Below are 20,481 nucleotides of genomic sequence, written 5' to 3'. Positions count from 1 at the left end.
CCTGGTGTTCCTCTCCTATCAACCTGGTGTTCCTCTCCTATCAACCTGGTGTTCCTCTCCTATCAACCTGGTGTTCCTCTCCTATCAACCTGGTGTTCCTCTCCCATCAACCTGGTGTTCCTCTCCTATCAACCTGGTGTTCCTCTCCTATCAACCAGGTGTTCCTCTCCCATCAACCTGGTGTTCCTCTCCTATCAACCTGGTGTTCCTCTCCCATCAACCTGGTGTTCCTCTCCCATCAACCTGGTGTTCCTCTCCTATCAACCTGGTGTTCCTCTCCTATCAACCTGGTGTTCCTCTCCTATCAACCTGGTGTTCCTCTCCCATCAACCTGGTGTTCCTCTCCTATCAACCTGGTGTTCCTCTCCTATCAACCTGGTGTTCCTCTCCTATCAACCTGGTGTTCCTCTCCCATCAACCTGGTGTTCCTCTCCCATCAACCTGGTGTTCCTCTCCCATCAACCTGGTGTTCCTCTCCCATCAACCTGGTGTTCCTCTCCCATCAACCTGGTGTTCCTCTCCTATCAACCTGGTGTTCCTCTCCTATCAACCTGGTGTTCCTCTCCCATCAACCTGGTGTTCCTCTCCCATCAACCTGGTGTTCCTCTCCCATCAACCTGGTGTTCCTCTCCCATCAACCTGGTGTTCCTCTCCCATCAACCTGGTGTTCCTCTCCTATCAACCTGGTGTTCCTCTCCTATCAACCTGGTGTTCCTCTCCCATCAACCTGGTGTTCCTCTCCCATCAACCTGGTGTTCCTCTCCCATCAACCTGGTGTTCCTCTCCTATCAACCTGGTGTTCCTCTCCTATCAACCTGGTGTTCCTCTCCTATCAACCTGGTGTTCCTCTCCTATCAACCTGGTGTTCCTCTCCTATCAACCTGGTGTTCCTCTCCCATCAACCTGGTGTTCCTCCTATCTCCTATCACGACCTCCTGATGTGGTCGTCTGCTGCAATAGCAACAAGGAGAGATTAGTTGTGTGTTCCGTTCTGCACCCCACTGTTATTCGTCTGTTTGTGGCCGGGCCTGTTAACTTGCACCGTTCTTACCATTCTCCTTCGACCTCTCATCAACGAGCTGTTTTCACTGTCTATTAGGTTAGTATTGTGGAGTAACTACAATGTTATTGATGCATCCTCAGTTTTCTTCTATCACAGCCATTAAACTCTGTAACTGTTTTAAAGTCATGGTGAAATCCCTGACCTGTTTCCTTCCTCTCCGGCAACTGAGTTAGGACGGACGCCTGTATCTTTATATTGACTGGGTTTATTTATACATCATCCAAAGTGTAATTAATAACTTCACCATGATCAAAGGGATATTCAATGTCTGCTTTAAAAAATGTTTTTACCCATCTACCAATAGGTGCCCTTCTTTACAAGGCATTGGAAAACCTCCCTGGTCTTTGTGGTTGAATCTGTGTTTAAAATGCACTGCTCGACCTTCCAGATATTTGTATGTGTTGGATACAGAGATGAGGTAATCATTCAGAAATCATATTGAACACAGAGTGAGTCCATGCAACTTATTATGTGACTTGTTAAGCACATTTTTACTCCAGAACTTATTTAGGCTTGCCATAAAAGGGATTGAATACTTATTGACTCAAGACATTTCAGCTTTTCATTTTAAATTGTGTACAAAATTCAAAAAACATAAGTCCTCTTTGACATTATAGGGTATCGTGTGTAGGTCAGTAACCAAAAAATCTAAATTTAATCCATTTTAAATTCAGGCTGTAACAACAACAACATGTGGAAAAGTCCAGGGGTGTGAATACTTCCTGTAAATCCTGAAGTGAAGTGTGTACACGTTATGCATTTCAGTGCCAACAGAAATTGTATTGGGATATTGAATTTGAATATAATATTTTAGAATTTGTAATGCACTTATTGAATTCATAAATTGAACTTGTATTTCATGATTTGAAATTTTATTGAGTGAATATTGCATTCAGTTAAAAGTATTTCAATTCAATTGAATATTCAAATTCAATATTTATATACAGTTTCAATATGGTACATATTGCATTCATTGTCTGAATTAAATTGACAAACAATTATTTCAAATTGATCAAAGTTTGATATATTCAATCTGATGCATTCAGATTCCGTTTCTAAATTCAGATTGAAAACTGCTCCGAACGACATCCTGGTACTTTGCCTGCAAGGACGAATAGAAGAACTAGGATACATGGAACTCCCTTCCAGCCAATCACAAAGTACAACAGGCTGCAGTAGTGAGCATTAACTACCAGAACTAGTCTTTATTTTTATTTATTTTTCTCCCCAATTTTGTGATATCCAGTCTTGTCTCATTGCTGCAACTCCCGTACGGACTCGGGAGAGGCGAAGGTCGAGAGCCATAGGTCCTCCGAAACCCAACCAAGCCGCACTGTTTCTTGACACAATGCCCACTTAACCAGGAAGCCAGCCGCACCAATGTGTCGGAGGAAACACCGTACACCTGGAGACCATGTCAGCGTGCACTGCACCCGGCTCGCCACAGGAGTCGCTAGAGCGCGATGAGACAAGGACATCCCTGCCGGCCAAACCTGGACTATGCTGGGCTAATTGTGCGCCGCCTCATCGGTCTCCCGGTCACGGCCGGCTGTGACACAGCCCGGGATCGAACCCGGGTCTGTAGTGACGCCTCAAGTACTGCGAGGCAGTGCCTTAGACCGCTGGCCAATCAGGAGGTCCTACCAGAAGTATTCTAAGATCAAGGACAATGTTGCACAATGCCACTGTACCCCCTCTGGACCCCCTCTAGACCCCCTCTGGACCCCCTCTAGACCCCCTCTAGACCCCCTCTGGACCCCCTCTAAACCCCCTCTGGACCCCCTCTAGACCCCTTCTGGACCCCCTCCGGACCCCCTCTGGACCACGTCTGGACCCCCTCTGGACCCCCTCTGGACCACGTCTGGACCCCCTCTGGACCCCCTCTGGACCCCCTCTGTACCCCCTCTAGACCCCCTCTAGACCCCCTCTGTACCCCCTCTGGACCCCCTCTGGACCCCCTCTAGACCCCTTCTGGACCCCCTCCGGACCCCCTCTGGACCCCCTCTGGACCCCCTCTGGACCACGTCTGGACCCCCTCTGGACCCCCTCTGTACCCCCTCTAGACCCTCTCTGGACCCCCTCTAGACCCCCTCTAGACCCCCTCTGTACCCCCTCTAGACCCCCTCTGGACCACCTCTATCAACAGTACGTTTCAACTGTCTGTCATAGTTTAATCACTTGCCAGTTAGTAGAATGCAGGATATCTAGAATAGTTAAACAGCTGCTGTAAATTCATGGAATAACTACACTGAACAAAAATATAAACGCAACAGTTTCTAAGATTTTACTGAGCTACAGTTCATAAGGACATCAGTCAACTGAAATAAATGCATTAGGTCTTAGTCTATGGATTTCACATGACTGGGAATACAGATATGCATCTGTTGGTCACAGATACCTTAAAAAAAAGTAGGGGAGTGGATCAGAAAACCAGTCAGTATCTGGTGTGACCATTAGCCTCATGCAGCGCAACACATCTCCTTCACATAGAGTTTATCAGACTGTTGATTGTGGAATGTTGTCCCCACTCCTCTTCAATGGCTGTGTGAAGTTTCTGGATATTTGTGGGAACTGGAACACGCTGCCGTACACGTCGATCCAGAGCATCCCAAACATGCTCAATGAGTGACGTGTCTGGTGAGTATGCAGGCCATGGAAGAACTGGGACGTTTTCAGCTTCCAGGAATTGTGTACAGATCCTTGTGACACGGGGCCGTGCATTAACATGCTGAAACATGAGGTGATGGCGGTGGATGAATGGCACGACAATGGGCCTCAGGATCTCAAGGTATCTGTGCATTCAATATTGCCATCAATAAAATGCTATTGTGTTTGTTGTCCGTAGCTTATGCCTGCCCAGAGCGCGATGGGACAGAGCTGACCAAATCCGTACCATAACCTTGGTACAGTTGAAACCGGGATTAATCCATGAAGAACACACTCCTCCAGCGTGCCAGTGGTCATCGAAGGTGAGTATTTTCCCACTGAAGTCAGTTACGACGCTGAACTGCAGTCAGATCAAGACCCTGGTGAGGACGACGAACACGCAGATGATCTTCCCTGAGACGGTTTCTGACAGTTTGTGCAGTTGTACAACCCACAGTTTCATCAGCATGTCAATTGCACTGCTCCTTCAAAACTTGAGACGTGTGGAATTGTGTTGTGTGACAAAACTACACATTATAAAGTGGCCTTTTAGTGTCCCCAGCACAAGGTGCACCTGTGTAATGATCATGCTGTTTAATCAGCTTCTTGATATGCCACACCTGTCAGGTGGATGGATTATCTTGGCAAAGGAGATAATCCAGGGATGTAAACAAATTTGTGCACTACATTTTAGTGAAATAAGCTTTTTGTGTGTATGGAACATTTCTGGGATATTTAATTTCAGCTCATGAAACATTGGACCAACACTTTACATGTTGTGTTAATATATTTGTTCAGTATAAATTACAGAGTTAAAAGGAAGCTTGTACAGAATACAAATATTCCAAAACATGCATCCTGTTTGTAGTAAGGCACTAAACTAAAACTGCAAATTAGCATCATGTCCTGAATACAAAATGTTGTGTTTGGGGCAAATCCAACACATTACTGAATACCACTCTTCATATTTTTTCACCACTAAACCTGGTTCTGCTTTCCACCAGACACTGGGAGATGAATTCACTTTTCAGCAGGACAATAACCTAAAATACAAGGCCAATATACACTGGAGTTGCTTACCAAGACACACAGAATTATCCTGAGTGGCCTAGTTACAGTTTTGACTTAAATCGGCTTGATAATCTATTGCAATATTTGAAAATGTAGCAAGGATCAACAAGCAACTTGGCAGAGCTTGAAGAATTTAAAAAATAAAGTGCAAATATTGTTCAATCCAGGTGTGCAAAGCTCTTAAACACTCACAGCTGTAATCGTTGACTCAGGTGTGAATACTTATGTAAACTATGCATTTCATTTTCAATAAATTTGCAAAAACTGTTTTTACTTTGTCGTTATGGGGTGTTGTGTGTAGATGTGAGATTTTTTATTTTGAATTCAGGCTGTAACACAATATGTGCAACAAGGGGCATGAATACTTTCTGAAGGCACAGTAGGTGATGTGTACTACATCATGAAGTGTGTACATACAAATACAAAGTGTATTCCTTTGCCATGTTGGTTTGCAGTATTGCTTTAGTGCCTTATTGCAAGTTTTGGAATATTTGTATTTCGTTGTTTTCAAACTGAGCTGTCCTGCACCTCCGTTTCCTTCCTGTCCTGCACCTCCGTGTCCTTCCTGTCCTGCACCTCCGTGTCCTTCCTGTCCTGCACCTCCGTTTCCTTCCTGTCCTGCACCTCCGTTTCCTTCTTGTCCTGCACCTCCGTTTCCTTCTTGTCCTGCACCTCCGTTTCCTTCCTGTCCTGCACCTCCGTTTCCTTCCTGTCCTGCACCTCCGTTCAGAAGGACGACAGTATCTCCGATGTGTTTGGGGTGGTTTAATTATTAACTTGACCAGGCTTAGAGACATATCAGACATGTAATCAGCACTACATACAGCAGCTTGTTTAGGATTATGCTGTGCTGGAGGTTCAATTAACGTTTTATATTAAAATATTACCAAACAAAACACTTTAAATCATTTAATACAGCCTTTTCAGTGGAAACACGAGAAGATTCAATTACATCCTGTTTAGAATGTGTTGATGTCCTGTAAATTAATACAACTATCTTAATGGTTAAATTAATACAACCATCTTAATGCTGTTTATATAAGTTGAATTCAGAAGTAATTTGTTCTACAATGTTCAAGTTTAGCACTTTAATTAATAAACTAGCTTTGATTTCCAGTAAAAGTGATCTACATTATTCAGTCTGAATATAGAATATTAATTATGGATTCAACATCTCGTCGCCATTAACCTCTCCTTTTTATAAATTGGGGAATAACTAAGAAAAAAGTGAAATATTTCATTTTATTCCAAAGATAATGTGGATAAAAAGCATGTCAGTTTCAGACCAGAGAAGAAGAGTAGCTACTGAACTACCCCTACCACACTCTAGTGGTCACCTAGAGTAACTGCATACGATTACAAGCTGACTATTTCTTGCCTCTTGGAAAATGGGTCAAGATGTGATATTGAAAATGACTTGGTAGAGCATGACGCTTGCAATGCCAGTGTTCTCGGTTCGATTCGCACGGGGAGGACCAGTACAAAAAAGTATCCACTCACTACTGTAAGTCGCTCTGGATGAAAGCACCTTTTAAATTACTAAAATATTAAAATGTGAAGAACACTTTGCCAAAGTAAGTTTATTACCAGTTAGCTAGGTTTGTTACAGGAAAACAGTGGGTTCAATATCTTCATGGAATGAAATACTTCAGTAGAATGATGCCGTCACTTTGAAGCTATTAATACCCATATGATAAACGTCCAATAGTATGAGTACACCTCTAACGTAGGGAGTTGTAGTCCAGTAGCTGCCTAACTAATACCTGGACATTGTAGTCCAGTGGGGGTTGTAGTCTAGTAAGCAACCATTCCAGCAGTGGACATAATGACCAGTACGCCGAAGGCTTGTAGGTAATGAAGTCCAGATGATTAGTCGTCTCCTCCACACAGAGACAGCATGGCCTTCTGGTAATCCCCCTTAGTGTGCTCCTGGAGAGGAGAGAGACAGGGTCATTTTTAATCATTTTCATTAGTGTAATGTAGTGTGGGGAGGTGTTGATGTGGTGTGTTATTGTAGTGTATAGAGGTGTGTTATTGTAGTGTTAGTGTGGGGAGGTGTGTTAGTGTAGTGCTAGGGTGTATTAGTGTAATTTTACTCACAGAGATGGTCTGGAACAGACAGTGTTAGTGTGGGGAGGTATAGAGGTGTGTAGAGGTGTATTAGTGTAGTGTAGAGGTATTATTGTAGTGTAGAGGTATTATTGTAGTGCAGAGGTATTATTGTAGTGCTAGGGTGTAGATGTGGTGTATTATTGTAGTGTAGAGGTATTATTGTAGTGTTAGGGTGTATTATTGTAATGTAGTGTGGGGAGGTATTGATGTGGTGTGTTATTGTAGTGTTACTCACAGAGATGGTCTGGAACAGAGACTTTCCGGTCTGACTCTTGAACTCTGTTCTGATCTTCATGAGGTCAACTTCACAACGAGACACCATGATCCTCGTCACCACCTTCTCCTTCGCACTTTTACCCTGCAGATTATACAAATACATCATATTATCACCACCTTCTCCATAGCGCCTTTGCTCTGCAGCAGTAGGAGTACCGGTACTCTGCACAGAGGAGAGGAGAGACACAGTAAGCAGGCTAGTAGTAGGAGTACCGGTACTCTGCACAGAGGAGAGGAGAGACACAGTAAGCAGGCTAGTAGTAGGAGTACCAGTACTCTGCACAGAGGAGAGGAGAGACACAGTAAGCAGGCTAGTAGTAGGAGTACCAGTACTCTGCACAGAGGAGAGGAGAGACACAGTAAGCAGGCTAGTAGTAGGAGTACCAGTACTCTGCACAGAGGAGAGGAGAGACACAGTAAGCAGGCTAGTAGTAGGAGTACCAGTACTCTGCACAGAGGAGAGGAGAGACACAGTAAGCAGGCTAGTAGTAGGAGTACCAGTACTCTGCACAGAGGAGAGGAGAGACACAGTAAGCAGGCTAGTAGTAGGAGTACCAGTACTCTGCACAGAGGAGAGGAGAGACACAGTAAGCAGGCTAGTAGTAGGAGTACCAGTACTCTGCACAGAGGAGAGGAGAGACACAGTAAGCAGGCTAGTAGTAGGAGTACCAGTACTCTGCACAGAGGAGAGGAGAGACACAGTAAGCAGGCTAGTAGTAGGAGTACCAGTACTCTGCACAGAGGAGAGGAGAGACACAGTAAGCAGGCTAGTAGTAGGAGTACCAGTACTCTGCACAGAGGAGAGGAGAGACACAGTAAGCAGGCTAGTAGTAGGAGTACCAGTACTCTGCACAGAGGAGAGGAGAGACACAGTAAGCAGGCTAGTAGTAGGAGTACCAGTACTCTGCACAGAGGAGAGGAGAGACACAGTAAGCAGGCTAGTAGTAGGAGTACCAGTACTCTGCACAGAGGAGAGGAGAGACACAGTAAGCAGGCTAGTAGTAGGAGTACCAGTACTCTGCACAGAGGAGAGGAGAGACACAGTAAGCAGGCTAGTAGTAGGAGTACCAGTACTCTGCACAGAGGAGAGGAGAGACACAGTAAGCAGGCTAGTAGTAGGAGTACCAGTACTCTGCACAGAGGAGAGGAGAGACACAGTAAGCAGGCTAGTAGTAGGAGTACCAGTACTCTGCACAGAGGAGAGGAGAGACACAGTAAGCAGGCTAGTAGTAGGAGTACCAGTACTCTGCACAGAGGAGAGGAGAGACACAGTAAGCAGGCTAGTAGTAGGAGTACCAGTACTCTGCACAGAGGAGAGGAGAGACACAGTAAGCAGGCTAGTAGTAGGAGTACCAGTACTCTGCACAGAGGAGAGGAGAGACACAGTAAGCAGGCTAGTAGTAGGAGTACCAGTACTCTGCACAGAGGAGAGGAGAGACAGTAAGCAGGCTAGTAGTAGGAGTACCAGTACTCTGCACAGAGGAGAGGAGAGACAGTAAGCAGGCTAGTAGTAGGAGTACTCTACACAGAGGAGAGGAGAGACAGTAAGCAGGCTAGTAGTAGGAGTACTCTGCACAGTAAACAATCTGAATTTCAACACTATATGATGCAACATGCTGTAAACTGATGCCATCTACAGTAGTCCTTGTACTGTTTACTATTTGCAAGTCCAAATTAAACTAGTCAAAGAACCAGGAATAAATAAATATATATTAATTACCTTCATGGCCTCTGCAAGTCTGCTGGCGAAGTACAGCGGCTTGTTCTCAAAACACTCGACTGGAACACAGAGGAAGTCAGAACCTGCTAATTAGTAAGGAACTCCCCACCTGGCTATCCAGGTCTAATTAGTAAGGAACTCCCCACCTGGCTATCCAGGTCTAATTAGTAAGGAACTCCCCACCTGGCTATCCAGGTCTAATTAGTAAGGAACTCCCCACCTGGCTATCCAGGTCTAATTAGTAAGGAACCCCCCACCTGGCTATCCAGGTCTAATTAGTAAGGAACTCCCCACCTGGCTATCCAGATCTAATTAGTAAGGAACTCCCCACCTGGCTATCCAGGTCTAATTAGTAAGGAACTCCCCACCTGGCTATCCAGGTCTTAATTGAAAGGAAAAACAAAAACCTGCAGAGACTCGGCACGTAGAATGAGTTTGACCACCCTGGTTTAAAGTAAGGACTTACCGAGTGTGAGGAAGGACTTCTCCAGGTCTCCCTTCACCTCCTTCCTGATGCTCTCCTGCATGTCGTATGGACTGTAACTCTTGTACCTGTCAAACACTGGAGTAGACAACACACATTCAGACTGTCTTATACCTGTCAAACACCTCGGGACGACAGGGATGCTTATAGTCTCTGTTAGTCTATAAGGCATGTCCCTTTCTGCAGGTCTTAGTCTGTCAGGTATACCGCCATCGATAAAAGACAGTATGGTGCAGCCGTCGTCATCGACCTGGCCAAGGTATTCGACTTCGTCAATCACAGTATTCTTATCGACAGACTTGACAGCCTTGGTTTCTCAAATGACTGCCTCGCCTGGTTCACCAACTAGTTCTCAGATAGAGTTCAGTGTGTCAAGTCGGAGGGCCTGTTGTCCAGACCTCTGGTAGTCTCTATGGGGGTACCACAGGGTTCAATTCATATTCATTCATTCATTCATTCATTCATTCATTCATTCAATATATATAAAAATAAATGATGTTGCTCTTGCTGCTGGTGATTCTCTGATCCACCTCTACGCAGACGACACCATTCTGTATACTTCTGGCCCTTCTTTGGACACTGTGTTAACTAACCTCCAGACGAGCTTCAATGCCATACAACACTCCTTCCGTGGCCTCCAACTGCTCTTAAATGCTAGTAAAACTAAATGCATGCTCTTCAACCGTTCACTGCCCGCAACTGACCACCCAGCCAGCATCACTACTCTGGACGGTTCTGACTTAGAATATGTGGACAACTATAAACACCTAGGTGTCTGGCTAGACCAGGGGTGTCAAACGTCCGGCCCGCGGGCCGGATCAGGCCCGCAAAGGGGTTTAATCCGGCCCGCGAGATGATTTTGTAAAGTATAAAAATGAGCTGCAATTTCTCAAAATAAACTGCTGTTCCAATTGCATCCACTGGATGGCGCAATAGCAATTGTGTTAAGCAAGCAAACTGTTTATACCGGAGCAGAGCAAGTAGGTCAAGCAAGTGCAGCCAGTCAGGATGAGCTACTTTGTTTTGCCCGCGATATTTATTACGACTTCTACTTTCTAACATTATTTGCTTTGGCTCCATCATTGCCCCAATATGTCTCTGTCAAAAAAGATACAAGTGGACGCGGGTCTGGCGGGTCTGAAGAAACAGCAGTCTGTGTTTACTCACAGCCGAGACATCAGTGACGCTGCAGTGAAAGCTAGCTACCTCATTGCTAATGAAATCGCAGTGGCTTCAAAACCATTTAGTGAGGGTGAATTTGTAAAAACATGCATGATGAAGGCAGCGGAGATTGTGTGCCCTGAAAAGCGCCAGGCTTTTGCAAATATCAGCCTGACAAGAAACACAGTTGCAGTCAGGATTTCCGATCTTTCAGTGGATTTGGACAGCCAGTTGAAGCAAAAAGTAAAGTCATTTATTGGGTTTTCAGTTGCAATTGATGAAAGTACGGACATTACAGATGTTGCACAACTGGCCATTTTCATCCGCGGAGTTGATGACACATTGACCGTCACCGAGGAGTTCGTGGAGTTGGTGCCGATGACAGATACAACGACAGCAGCTGATATTTTCGGCGCGCTGGACAGGGTCGGAGTGGACTGGTCCCGCGCTGTCAGCCTGGCTACAGATGGTGCGCCCTCAATGATCGGGAAAAAAAGCAGGCGTTGTGACAAAGTTCAGAGAGAAAGTGCAATCTGCAAATGGAGGACGTGATTTTTGGACTTTTCACTGTATTTTGCACCAGGAGGCTTTGTGTTGCAAGTCATTAAAGATGGATAACGTCATGAAGGTGGTCATCCAAACTGTTAATTTCATCCGATCCAGAAGCCTGAATCACCGTCAGTTTGACAGCCTTCTCAGAGAGAAAGACCACATCTATGGCCTGCCATACCACACTGAGGTAAGATGGTTAAGCCGAGGTGCTGTGCTTAGGCGTTTCTTTGATTTACGAGAAGAAATTGAACAGTTCATGGAAGAAAAGGGCAAACCAGTGTTAGAATTTCATTCCGCAGAATGGATGCAGGACCTTGCATTTATGGTGGATGTTACAGAGCACCTGAATAACTTGAACAAACAGCTGCAAGGGCGCAACAAAGTCGTCACGCAGTATTATGACATTGTGGGAGACGCAACTCGCCGGTGGTGATGCAGCTCACTTCTCCTGTCTGAAAAATGTGTGCGTGACCCAACATGTGGCAGACATGAAGCGGTTCAAAGATAAAATAACGGGACTGTTACGGGAGTTTGAGCAACGCTTTCAGATTTTTGGTGAACTGGAGAAAGACTTCAACGTTTTTTGCCATTCACCGTGAATCCCTCTGATCTGCCCGTCAGCTTGAAATAATAGACTTGCAGTGTGACTCGGATATGAAGGGCAAATTTGCCGCAGCTGGCTTGGACACATTTTATCAGAATCTCTTGCCAGGTTACCCCAACTTGACAGCCCTCGCTGCAAAACTGTTGTGCATGTTTGGAACCACATATCTTTGTGAGCAAGTTCTCTGTAATGAGCATAAATAAAACAAAGCTGTGCTCAAGGCTCACGCACAAGCACTTGAATCACATCCTGAAGTTGGCTGCCACTCAGGATGTGACGCCTGATATTGATGTGCTGGTGAAAGCTAAAAGATGCCAGGTATCAGGAGTCAACTAAACTATGCAACCCCACTTAAAGTGCTGCATGAGACACCCTGATATAGTTCTGTGATCTGTGATATACTTCTGTGAATCACTGAGGCATTGTGTGTTTGTGTGTTCTTTTTCTTTAGAATTTTCAAATAAACTTGAGGTGTTTTATGATTAATAGTGATGTTGTGCTTGTACTATTGTGGACACACTGTCCTCAGGCTCCAGCTTTATGTTGATCGTATTAAAACAAAGAAAACAATCTGAAGTTGTTGTTTTTAAGTTATATATACCATGATTTTACCGGTCCGGCCCACTTGGGAATAGATTTTCCTCCATGTGGCCCCTGAGCTAAAATGAGTTTGACACCCCTGGGCTAGACTGTAAGCTCTCCTTCCAGACTCATATTAAACATCTCCAATCCAAAATTAAATCTAGAATCGGCTTTCTATTTCGTAACAAAGCCTCTTTCACTCATGCTACCAAACATACCCTCGTAAAACTGACTATCCTACCGATCCTTGACTTGGGCGATGTCATTTACAAAATAGCCTCCAACACTCTACTCAGCAAACTGGATGCAGTCTATCACAGTGCCATCCGTTTTGTCACCAAAGTCCCATATACTACCCACCACTGTGACCTGTATGCTCTCGTTGGCCGGTCCTCGCTAGTTATTCGTCGCCAGACCCACTGGCTCCAGGTCATCTATAAGTCCTTGCTAGGTAAAGCTCCGCCTTCTCAGCTCACTGGTCTCCATAGTAACACCGACCCATAGCACGCGCTCCAGCAGGTATATCTCACTGGTCATCCCCAAAGCCAACACCTCCTTTGGCTGCCTTTCCTTACAGTTGTCTGCTGCCAATGACTGCAACGAATTGCAAAAAAAAAAAAAAAAAAAAAATATTCGCTGAAGCTGGAGACTTACATTTCCCTCACTAACTTTAAACATCAGCTATCTGATCGCTGCAGCTGTACATAGTCCATCTGTAAATTGCCCACCCAATCCCCATATTGTTTTTATTTACTTTTCTGCTCTTTTGCACCCCAGTATCACTACTTACACACCATCATTAATCTGCTAAACTGTAATTACTTTGCTACTATGGCCTATTTATTGCCTTACCTCCTCATGCCATTTGCACACACTGTATATAGACTCTTTTTTTCCTATTGTGTTATTGACTGTACGCTTGTTTATTCCATGTTTAACTCTGTTGTTGTTTGTGTCGCACTGCTTTGCTTTTTCTTGGCCAGGTCGCAGTTATAAATGAGAACTTGTTCTCAACTGGCCTACCTGGTTAAATAAATAAAAATGTGGTGTCTGTTAGTCTGTCAGGTATGTACCTTTCTGCAGGTGGGGAACACTCCTCTCTGACATGATGGAGATCCAGGTGGCCACATCCGTTCCTTTCCTCTTCACTCCAGCATCATACAGGGCCTGGAGACACCATTATATAACACATTACTACATACAGGGCCTGGAGACACCATTATATAACACATTACTACATACAGGGCCTGGAGACACCATTATATAACACATTACTACATACAGGGCCTGGAGACACCATTATATAACACATATAACACTATAACCTTAAACATACAGGGCCTGTATGGCATCATAGTAGACACCATCATTAAACTCTGTTGTAGTGAACCTTACTCAGCTTTTCAAACAGCTGGGTTTATTCTTGTGTAGATCTGGTTGATGTATCCATGGTGACAGACTACTAAACAGGACAGTATATTGTTCTTACTCTGGCATCTTCATCGATCTTCTCATAGTCCACCACACTGGAGGGTTCTGCCCTCTTGGCCTGTCGACAGATAAGATTAGAACAGGATCAAAGATCAACTCAATAACAGACAAAATCACTGCAGTCGTACCTGCACCAGAAATAGTTGGGGTTAGTTAGGGTCAGGGATGGAATTATTTTTTTTTTAATCCACTGGCCCGCCGGGCTCGTCGACTTTAATTTGTTTTAGCCCTGGTCCAAAACCTGTGTCATGTGATATTGTAAAAGACAGTTTCTCTAGCCAGCAGGTTATTCCGGGCACATTTTTTCTACAAGCCTGGTCTAAAAAGTACTAACCTCGGGCTAGCTTAATTTCCATCCCGGGTTAGGGTCGTACCTGCACCAGGGCCACTTAGGGTCGTACCTGCACCAGGGCCCCCTAGGGCCGCCCCTGCACCAGGGCCCCCTAGGGCCGCCCCTGCACCAGGGCCGCCCCTGCACCAGGGCCACTTAGGGTCGTACCTGCACCAGGGCCAGCAGCAGACTCCTGAAGTCTCCCGAGGTGTCTCCAGCCACATCCTTCTCCAGATCTTTCTTGAACACTGAGGAGATCGATCAGAGACATTCATACTACAAATGACAACATGATACATTCAGCCACATCATCATTTTCCCCACAGGCCTAAAACTCAGTGGTCTAATGATGTAATGTACTAGGTAGACAGACACAGAAAGAGAATTATAAACATATTATAAATGTAGCTCTGTGGATTCAGACTCACGTTCCTTGTAGACGGTCTTAATCTCAGACAGTTCTGAGGAGCTGCGAGAACAGACAATCTCTATCAGAACCTCCTCGTCTGTTCCTAGACCCTGCAGATACACAGGCATGTTGCGTTACCTAACATTGTACTGTAAGGTTAGGATTATATTGTAAAATGTCTGTTTCATCTCGTGGCTTTTATCCCTCCCAACTGCACTGTAGACATCCTACCAGGAGAGGGCAGTACAGAACACTACACAGCCATCACATTATAATGGTGTTACTGTAGACATACTACCAGGAGAGGACAGTACAGAACACTACACAGCCATCACATTATAATGGTGTTACTGTAGACATACTACCAGGAGAGGACAGTACAGAACACTACACAGCCATCACATTATAATGGTGTTACTGTAGACATACTACCAGGAGAGGGCAGTACAGAACACTACACAGCCATCACATTATAATGGTGTTACTGTAGACATCCTACCAGGAGAGGGCAGTACAGGTTTGGGTGATTGAAAGAGACTTGTCTCGTACCTTAATGGATCCTTTGATCTCGGAGGCGTCGTACTGAGCTGTACTCTTCATCAGACCTAAGATCACAGTCTCCAACGACCCAGATAGAGCAGCCTTCAGGGCTGTCACCAGATCCTACAGGAGAGAAACACAGAGCGCGTTACTTAGATACTCTGACTGGAACACGGCCTGTAACAGACCAGACAGGCCGTGTTCCAGTCAGAGTAACAGACCAGACAGGCCGTGTTCCAGTCAGAGTAACAGACCAGACAGGCCGTGTTCCAGTCAGAGTAACAGACCAGACAGGCCGTGTTCCAGTCAGAGTAACAGACCAGACAGGCCGTGTTCCAGTCAGAGTAACAGACCAGACAGGCCGTGTTCCAGTCAGAGTAACAGACCAGACAGGCCGTGTTCCAGTCAGAGTAACAGACCAGACAGGCCGTGTTCCAGTCAGAGTAACAGACCAGACAGGCCGTGTTCCAGTCAGAGTAACAGACCAGACAGGCCGTGTTCCAGTCAGTAACAGACCAGACAGGCCGTGTTCCAGTCAGTAACAGACCAGAAGAGACAACCCTCACAGGTGTCATGACAGTTTACGTGACATTAGATCAGTGAAGGGTCATCTTATTGGTTGAGCCAGTTGACCCTAGTTTATCTTATTGGTTGAGTTGTCCTCCTGTACCTTCTTGGCTCTCCTCTCATAAGCGAAAGCGACCTCTCTCCTCTGGCTGTAGGTCCTCTTGGTCAGAACAGCGATGATGGTCGCTTCGTCCACTCCTGAGGTGACATCCCAGATATACATAACGTCAGATCATTCAGGAATAAGTGGGCATTGTTCATTGAATAAAATTATCAGTAAATCTGAATGACGAGGAACTCTTTAGTGGTTAGTCATTAATGATAGTGAACTGGCTATCCGTTATACCAGTCTGGAGAGGGATGACTGGTAACTGGTTGCATGTGCCAGTCTGGAGGGAACTAGCTTGTCTGGATGTAACTCTGTCTGCCACTAACTGGTATTATGAGGCTGCTGCTATTACTGAGGCATTGCCTTGGGAACATTCCCAGTTCAGTCAGGAAGCTGACTCATAAATACCACAGACTGTTGCCACATGGATACCTTTTACCCAGCCAGAGCTCCTAACCCAGCCCATAACCCAGCCAGAGCCCCTAACCCAGCCAGAGCTCCTAACCCAGCCAGAGCCCCTAACCCAGCCAGAGCCCCTAACCCAGCCAGAGCCCCTAACCCAGCCAGAGCCCCTAACCCAGCCAGAGCCCCTAACCCAGCCAGAGCCCCTAACCCAGCATCTAACCCAGCCAGAGCCAAACCTAGCCTCTAACCCAGCCAGAACATTCTTCATCATATGCCTCTCTTACCCTTGGTCTTGATAGCAGTCTCTATTCTGGCAGCATCTTTGTCTGGATCGAAGTCAATCGCAGGAACAACAGTTGGGTATTTGGGCTCACAGGACTGTAATATATAATAGTTTACATTAATATAGTTTAATATTAATATAGTTTAATATTAGGGACGACAGTCAAGTATTTGGGCTCAAAGGAGATTCAGAAAACATAAGAGTATTGATGGTCACTGTTACAGTAGTGGAATACTAGTAGCAGGAGGAGTACTGCAGTGTCATTTTCTACTGGAGTTTAACACCAACATTGAAACATCAATACTACTTACCCCCATATTAAGAGACAGTTGTCCCAGGAACTCAGATACCAGCGCCATGTTGACTGTCCTGTAGAGGGGAAGATGAGAAGTATTGATTGTTTTAGAGCCAGTTCTCCTGCTGACAACCGTGTAGTGAAATGTCCTGATCACCAGACCATTCCAAAGATCTTATTGGTTCACCAGACCATTCCAAAGATCTTATTGGTTCACCAGACCATTCCAAAGATCTTATTGGTTCACCAGACCATTCCAAAGATCTTATTGGTTCACCAGACCATTTCAAAGATCTTATTGGTTCTCTCAGGAGATGATTACATTCCTCTACTCACTGCAGCGTCTCTCTGAACCAATCATCTCTCTGTCGATATCTAAGGCACCAAGTCCTCTGTCTGTTTATCAAAATGACTAACTAGATGTAACAGTCTGTCAACTATTATACATCCAGCCTAGACACACCCTGATGAAACACAGAGAACTAACCTCTACTACACCCTAACCCCTACACCCTAACCCTTACTACTACACCCTGATGAAACACCAGCTAGCACAGAGAACTAACCCCTACACCCTAACCCCTACTACTACTACTACTACACCACCCTGATGAAACACCAGCTAGCACAGAGAACTAACCTCAACAACCTAAACCCCTACAACTACACCCTAACCCCTACAACTACACCCTAACCCCTACAACTACACCCTAACCCCTACAACTACACCCTGATGAAACAGAGAACTAGAACTAGCTAGCACAGAGAACTAACCTCAACTACACCCTAACCCCTACACCCTAACCCCTACAACTACACCCTAACCCCTACTACACCACCCTGATGAAACACCAGCTAGCACAGAGAACTAACCTCAACTACAACAACCTAAACCCCTAAATCCTAACACTACACCCTAACCCCTACTACTACCACCACCACCACACCCTAACCCTTAACCCCTACACCTTAACCCCTACTACCACACCCTAACCCATTTGGCAGACAACCAGCACAGACACACCCTGAAGCTAGCAGCAGAGCCCTCTGTCTCAGGGAGGTACAGCTGAATCACTGCCTTCCCAGTACTGCTCACACCCTAACCCCTACACCCTAACCCCTACACCCTAACCCCTACTACCACACCCTGAAGCTAGCAGCAGAGCCTCTGTCTCAGGGAGGTACAGCTGAATCACTGCCTTCCCAGGACTGCTCACACCCTAACCCCTACACCCTAACCCCTACTACCACACCCTGAAGCTAGCAGCAGAGCCTCTGTCTCAGGGAGGTACAGCTGAATCACTGCCTTCCCAGTACTGCTCACACCCTAACCCCTACACCCTACACCCTACTACCACACCCTAACCCCTACTACCACACCCTGAAGCTAGCAGCAGAGCCTCTGTCTCAGGGAGGTACAGCTGAATCACTGCCTTCCCAGGACTGCTCATACAGAGAAAAAGACTGCATTCTGAACATACATATATTCTCCTGGACATGAAGATAATAGAAACAGATACAATGCATGACAACACTGTGAATCTAACTTGGGTTTTAGTCCCCTACAAGCAAAAACTCAGAGTTAGTTTTGGTATGATAGAAATCCTTCCAAGAGCTAGATGAAGCCAATTGTTGGATACATTTATTGTAATGAATATATAAAAGTAATTGTCAGTTTACCTGACTGTGCTGAAGAGAGCTGTGGTGCTGTAGAATAGTCCTGGCTATGTGGCTTGGAATGGGTGTGGTGCTTAAATACCAGAGGGAGGTTCTGCATGTCGCTCTAGAACCTATAATAAAGCTCTGTGCTCAGTCTCCACCCCTGAGTCCGAACATAAGGACATATACATGCCTTAAGGTACAACACACAAGCATTTTACCTACTTTGTAGATTTAAAACAGACTAATCATTATATCAGTCCAAAATATCAAATTCACAGTTTATGCTACAAAATCAACTTTATAGGAAGTTAAAAAAAAGAAGAAGTTATATTTCACTCATAAATAGAGTAAGGCATTGTTGGCAGAATAGATGGATGTAGTTCAATGCGTTATTATTATAATTCACCAATACGTTTCTTAGTAGTCCAAATATTTCTATTAATATTAATTACAGCTGACCTGCCTCCACCCAGGAGGCACCGTTTCACTTTCAATTACTCCATATTCTGGACAAAAACGGACGAATGTAACTAATGCTGGGAATGTCAATACAATGAAAACTATGAAGGGAAATGATCACAAGTCATCCGTAGCATAGCTAATAGGCTAGTTTATGTATTTAACTGAAACCACGGAGCCTAACGTTAACCAGCTAACTAACCACTGGGAGCGGATTGGTGGATGACTTCCCCCATATCGGTTTCCGGTGGCTACGACTACAGATACAGGGGCCGTGTGGTTAGCAAGCTAGCTGTGCTGAACTTGAATATATCTCTTCGTTGTTAATTAAATGTATTTTGTATAGATCAAATGGGAGGGCAGGCACGTCCCCATACAGATATCAAAACGTGTGTTAACACCAATGAGGTATATAAACACTGTATTGCCGAGGTTATTGAGAGGGTTTGAAACCCTGGTCACATTAACACTTCCTGGTAGGAGCAGTCCTCCACAGGAATGAATCCAATTCAATTTAAAGTCCTTGTTTCAAGGACAAATTTACGTATTTCATTATTTTCTTGTTGTAGTGGGCTCAGTAACATTAGTACTCTCCAAAAAAAATACTTTAATTTAAAAGTATGTATTAAAGTGTCTAATAGAATAAAGGTGTCAAAAACGAATGTAGACATTATTAAATGTATTTCTATAGCTTCCTAAATATGTTTTACATTTGAGGAGGAGAGCCAAGATGGAGTCATGGTGGCTTCAACACAATGGAGGGGGAGAGCCAAGATGGAGTCATGGTGGCTTCAACACAATGGAGGGGGAGAGCCAAGATGGAGGCATGGTGGCTTCAACACAATGGTGGGGGAGAGCCAAGATGGAGGCATGGTGGCTTCAACACAATGGTGGGGGAGAGCCAAGATGGAGGCATGGTGGCTTCAACACAATGGTGGGGGAGAGCCAAGATGGAGTCATGGTGGCTAAAACACAATGGTGGGGGAGAGCCAAGATGGAGGCATGGTGGCTTCAACACAATGGTGGGGGAGAGCCAAGATGGAGTGTCGTGGAAAATTGTCTTAAGAACATAATACTCTTACAAGAACTTGTGAATTCAATATAGACTTTAATACAGAGTAGCAAAGCTGAGCCCTTCCATTGAAGGACCCTACCACACGCAACAGAGCCGAGCCCCTCCATGAAAAAGACTAAATTCTCATATTACACAGTCCCATCTTTATAGGATTCTGTCTTTGCATAACGTATAGAGTCCCCTCCCTCTATATGAAAATAGCTTCCCTTGACCGTTCTTTACCATTATCTCTCCATATCCGTTGTTGCTTGTTAACGCCCACATCCGACAGCTGTATAGGTTATAATGCTAGCAGGGCCTCCTCATGTGGTTTCTCTGTACTTCTTTGTCTGGCTATCTTGAGTATTTGGGCCCTTTCTGCATAACTCAGGTCTGGTTGTCAGGTCGCTATGCCTCCCACCGTGGCCTGTTGCTCTATCAGAACCGGATGTCTTCTTCTCCTCCTATAGCCAAAGTATTTATGTTCTTTCCCCTTCAACACAAATGCTTATCTCCCACAGGAGTCACGTTGGCTAAAACACAATGGTGGGGGAGAGCCAAGATGGAGTCATGGTGGCTTCAACACAATGGTGGGGGAGAGCCAA

The 20,481-nt window shown here is 45.1% G+C and overlaps 1 protein-coding gene and 1 long non-coding RNA gene across 2 annotated transcripts; one reads left to right on the top strand and one right to left on the bottom strand.

Moving 5' to 3' along the window:
* Positions 1-5,530: 5,530 nt before the first annotated feature.
* LOC115197739 (annexin A2) lies at positions 5,531-18,480 on the bottom strand. The gene is made up of 13 exons (XM_029759537.1): positions 18,382-18,480; positions 16,718-16,775; positions 16,408-16,501; positions 15,713-15,807; positions 15,052-15,165; positions 14,522-14,612; positions 14,262-14,341; positions 13,761-13,820; positions 13,345-13,438; positions 9,355-9,450; positions 8,889-8,947; positions 7,128-7,250; positions 5,531-6,709 (listed from the first exon to the last, which is right to left on the bottom strand). The coding sequence occupies exons 2-13, from the start codon at positions 16,763-16,765 to the stop codon at positions 6,650-6,652; spliced, it is 1,014 nt and encodes a 337-aa protein (XP_029615397.1). The 5' UTR covers positions 16,766-16,775; positions 18,382-18,480; the 3' UTR covers positions 5,531-6,649.
* On the top strand, positions 8,659-19,550 carry LOC115197740 (uncharacterized). The gene is made up of 3 exons (XR_003879055.1): positions 8,659-8,745; positions 16,651-16,655; positions 19,540-19,550. It is a non-coding gene; the product is annotated as an uncharacterized LOC115197740 (long non-coding RNA).
* Positions 19,551-20,481: the final 931 nt, after the last annotated feature.

Source organism: Salmo trutta, chromosome 7, assembly GCF_901001165.1.
Source record: "Salmo trutta chromosome 7, fSalTru1.1, whole genome shotgun sequence".
Taxonomy (NCBI): domain Eukaryota; kingdom Metazoa; phylum Chordata; class Actinopteri; order Salmoniformes; family Salmonidae; genus Salmo; species Salmo trutta.
This window is presented reverse-complemented; position numbering and strand designations above follow the sequence as displayed.

Coding starts and splice junctions, on each gene's coding strand:
- LOC115197739 (XM_029759537.1), bottom strand. CDS start 16,765: ATGGCGCTGGTATCTGAGTTCCTGGGACAACTGTCTCTTAATATGGGG. Junction 16,502..16,717: donor AACTGTCTCTTAATATGGGG/GTAAGTAGTATT, acceptor TATATATTACAG/TCCTGTGAGCCCAAATACCC. Junction 15,166..15,712: donor ATGAGAGGAGAGCCAAGAAG/GTACAGGAGGAC, acceptor TCTCTCCTGTAG/GATCTGGTGACAGCCCTGAA.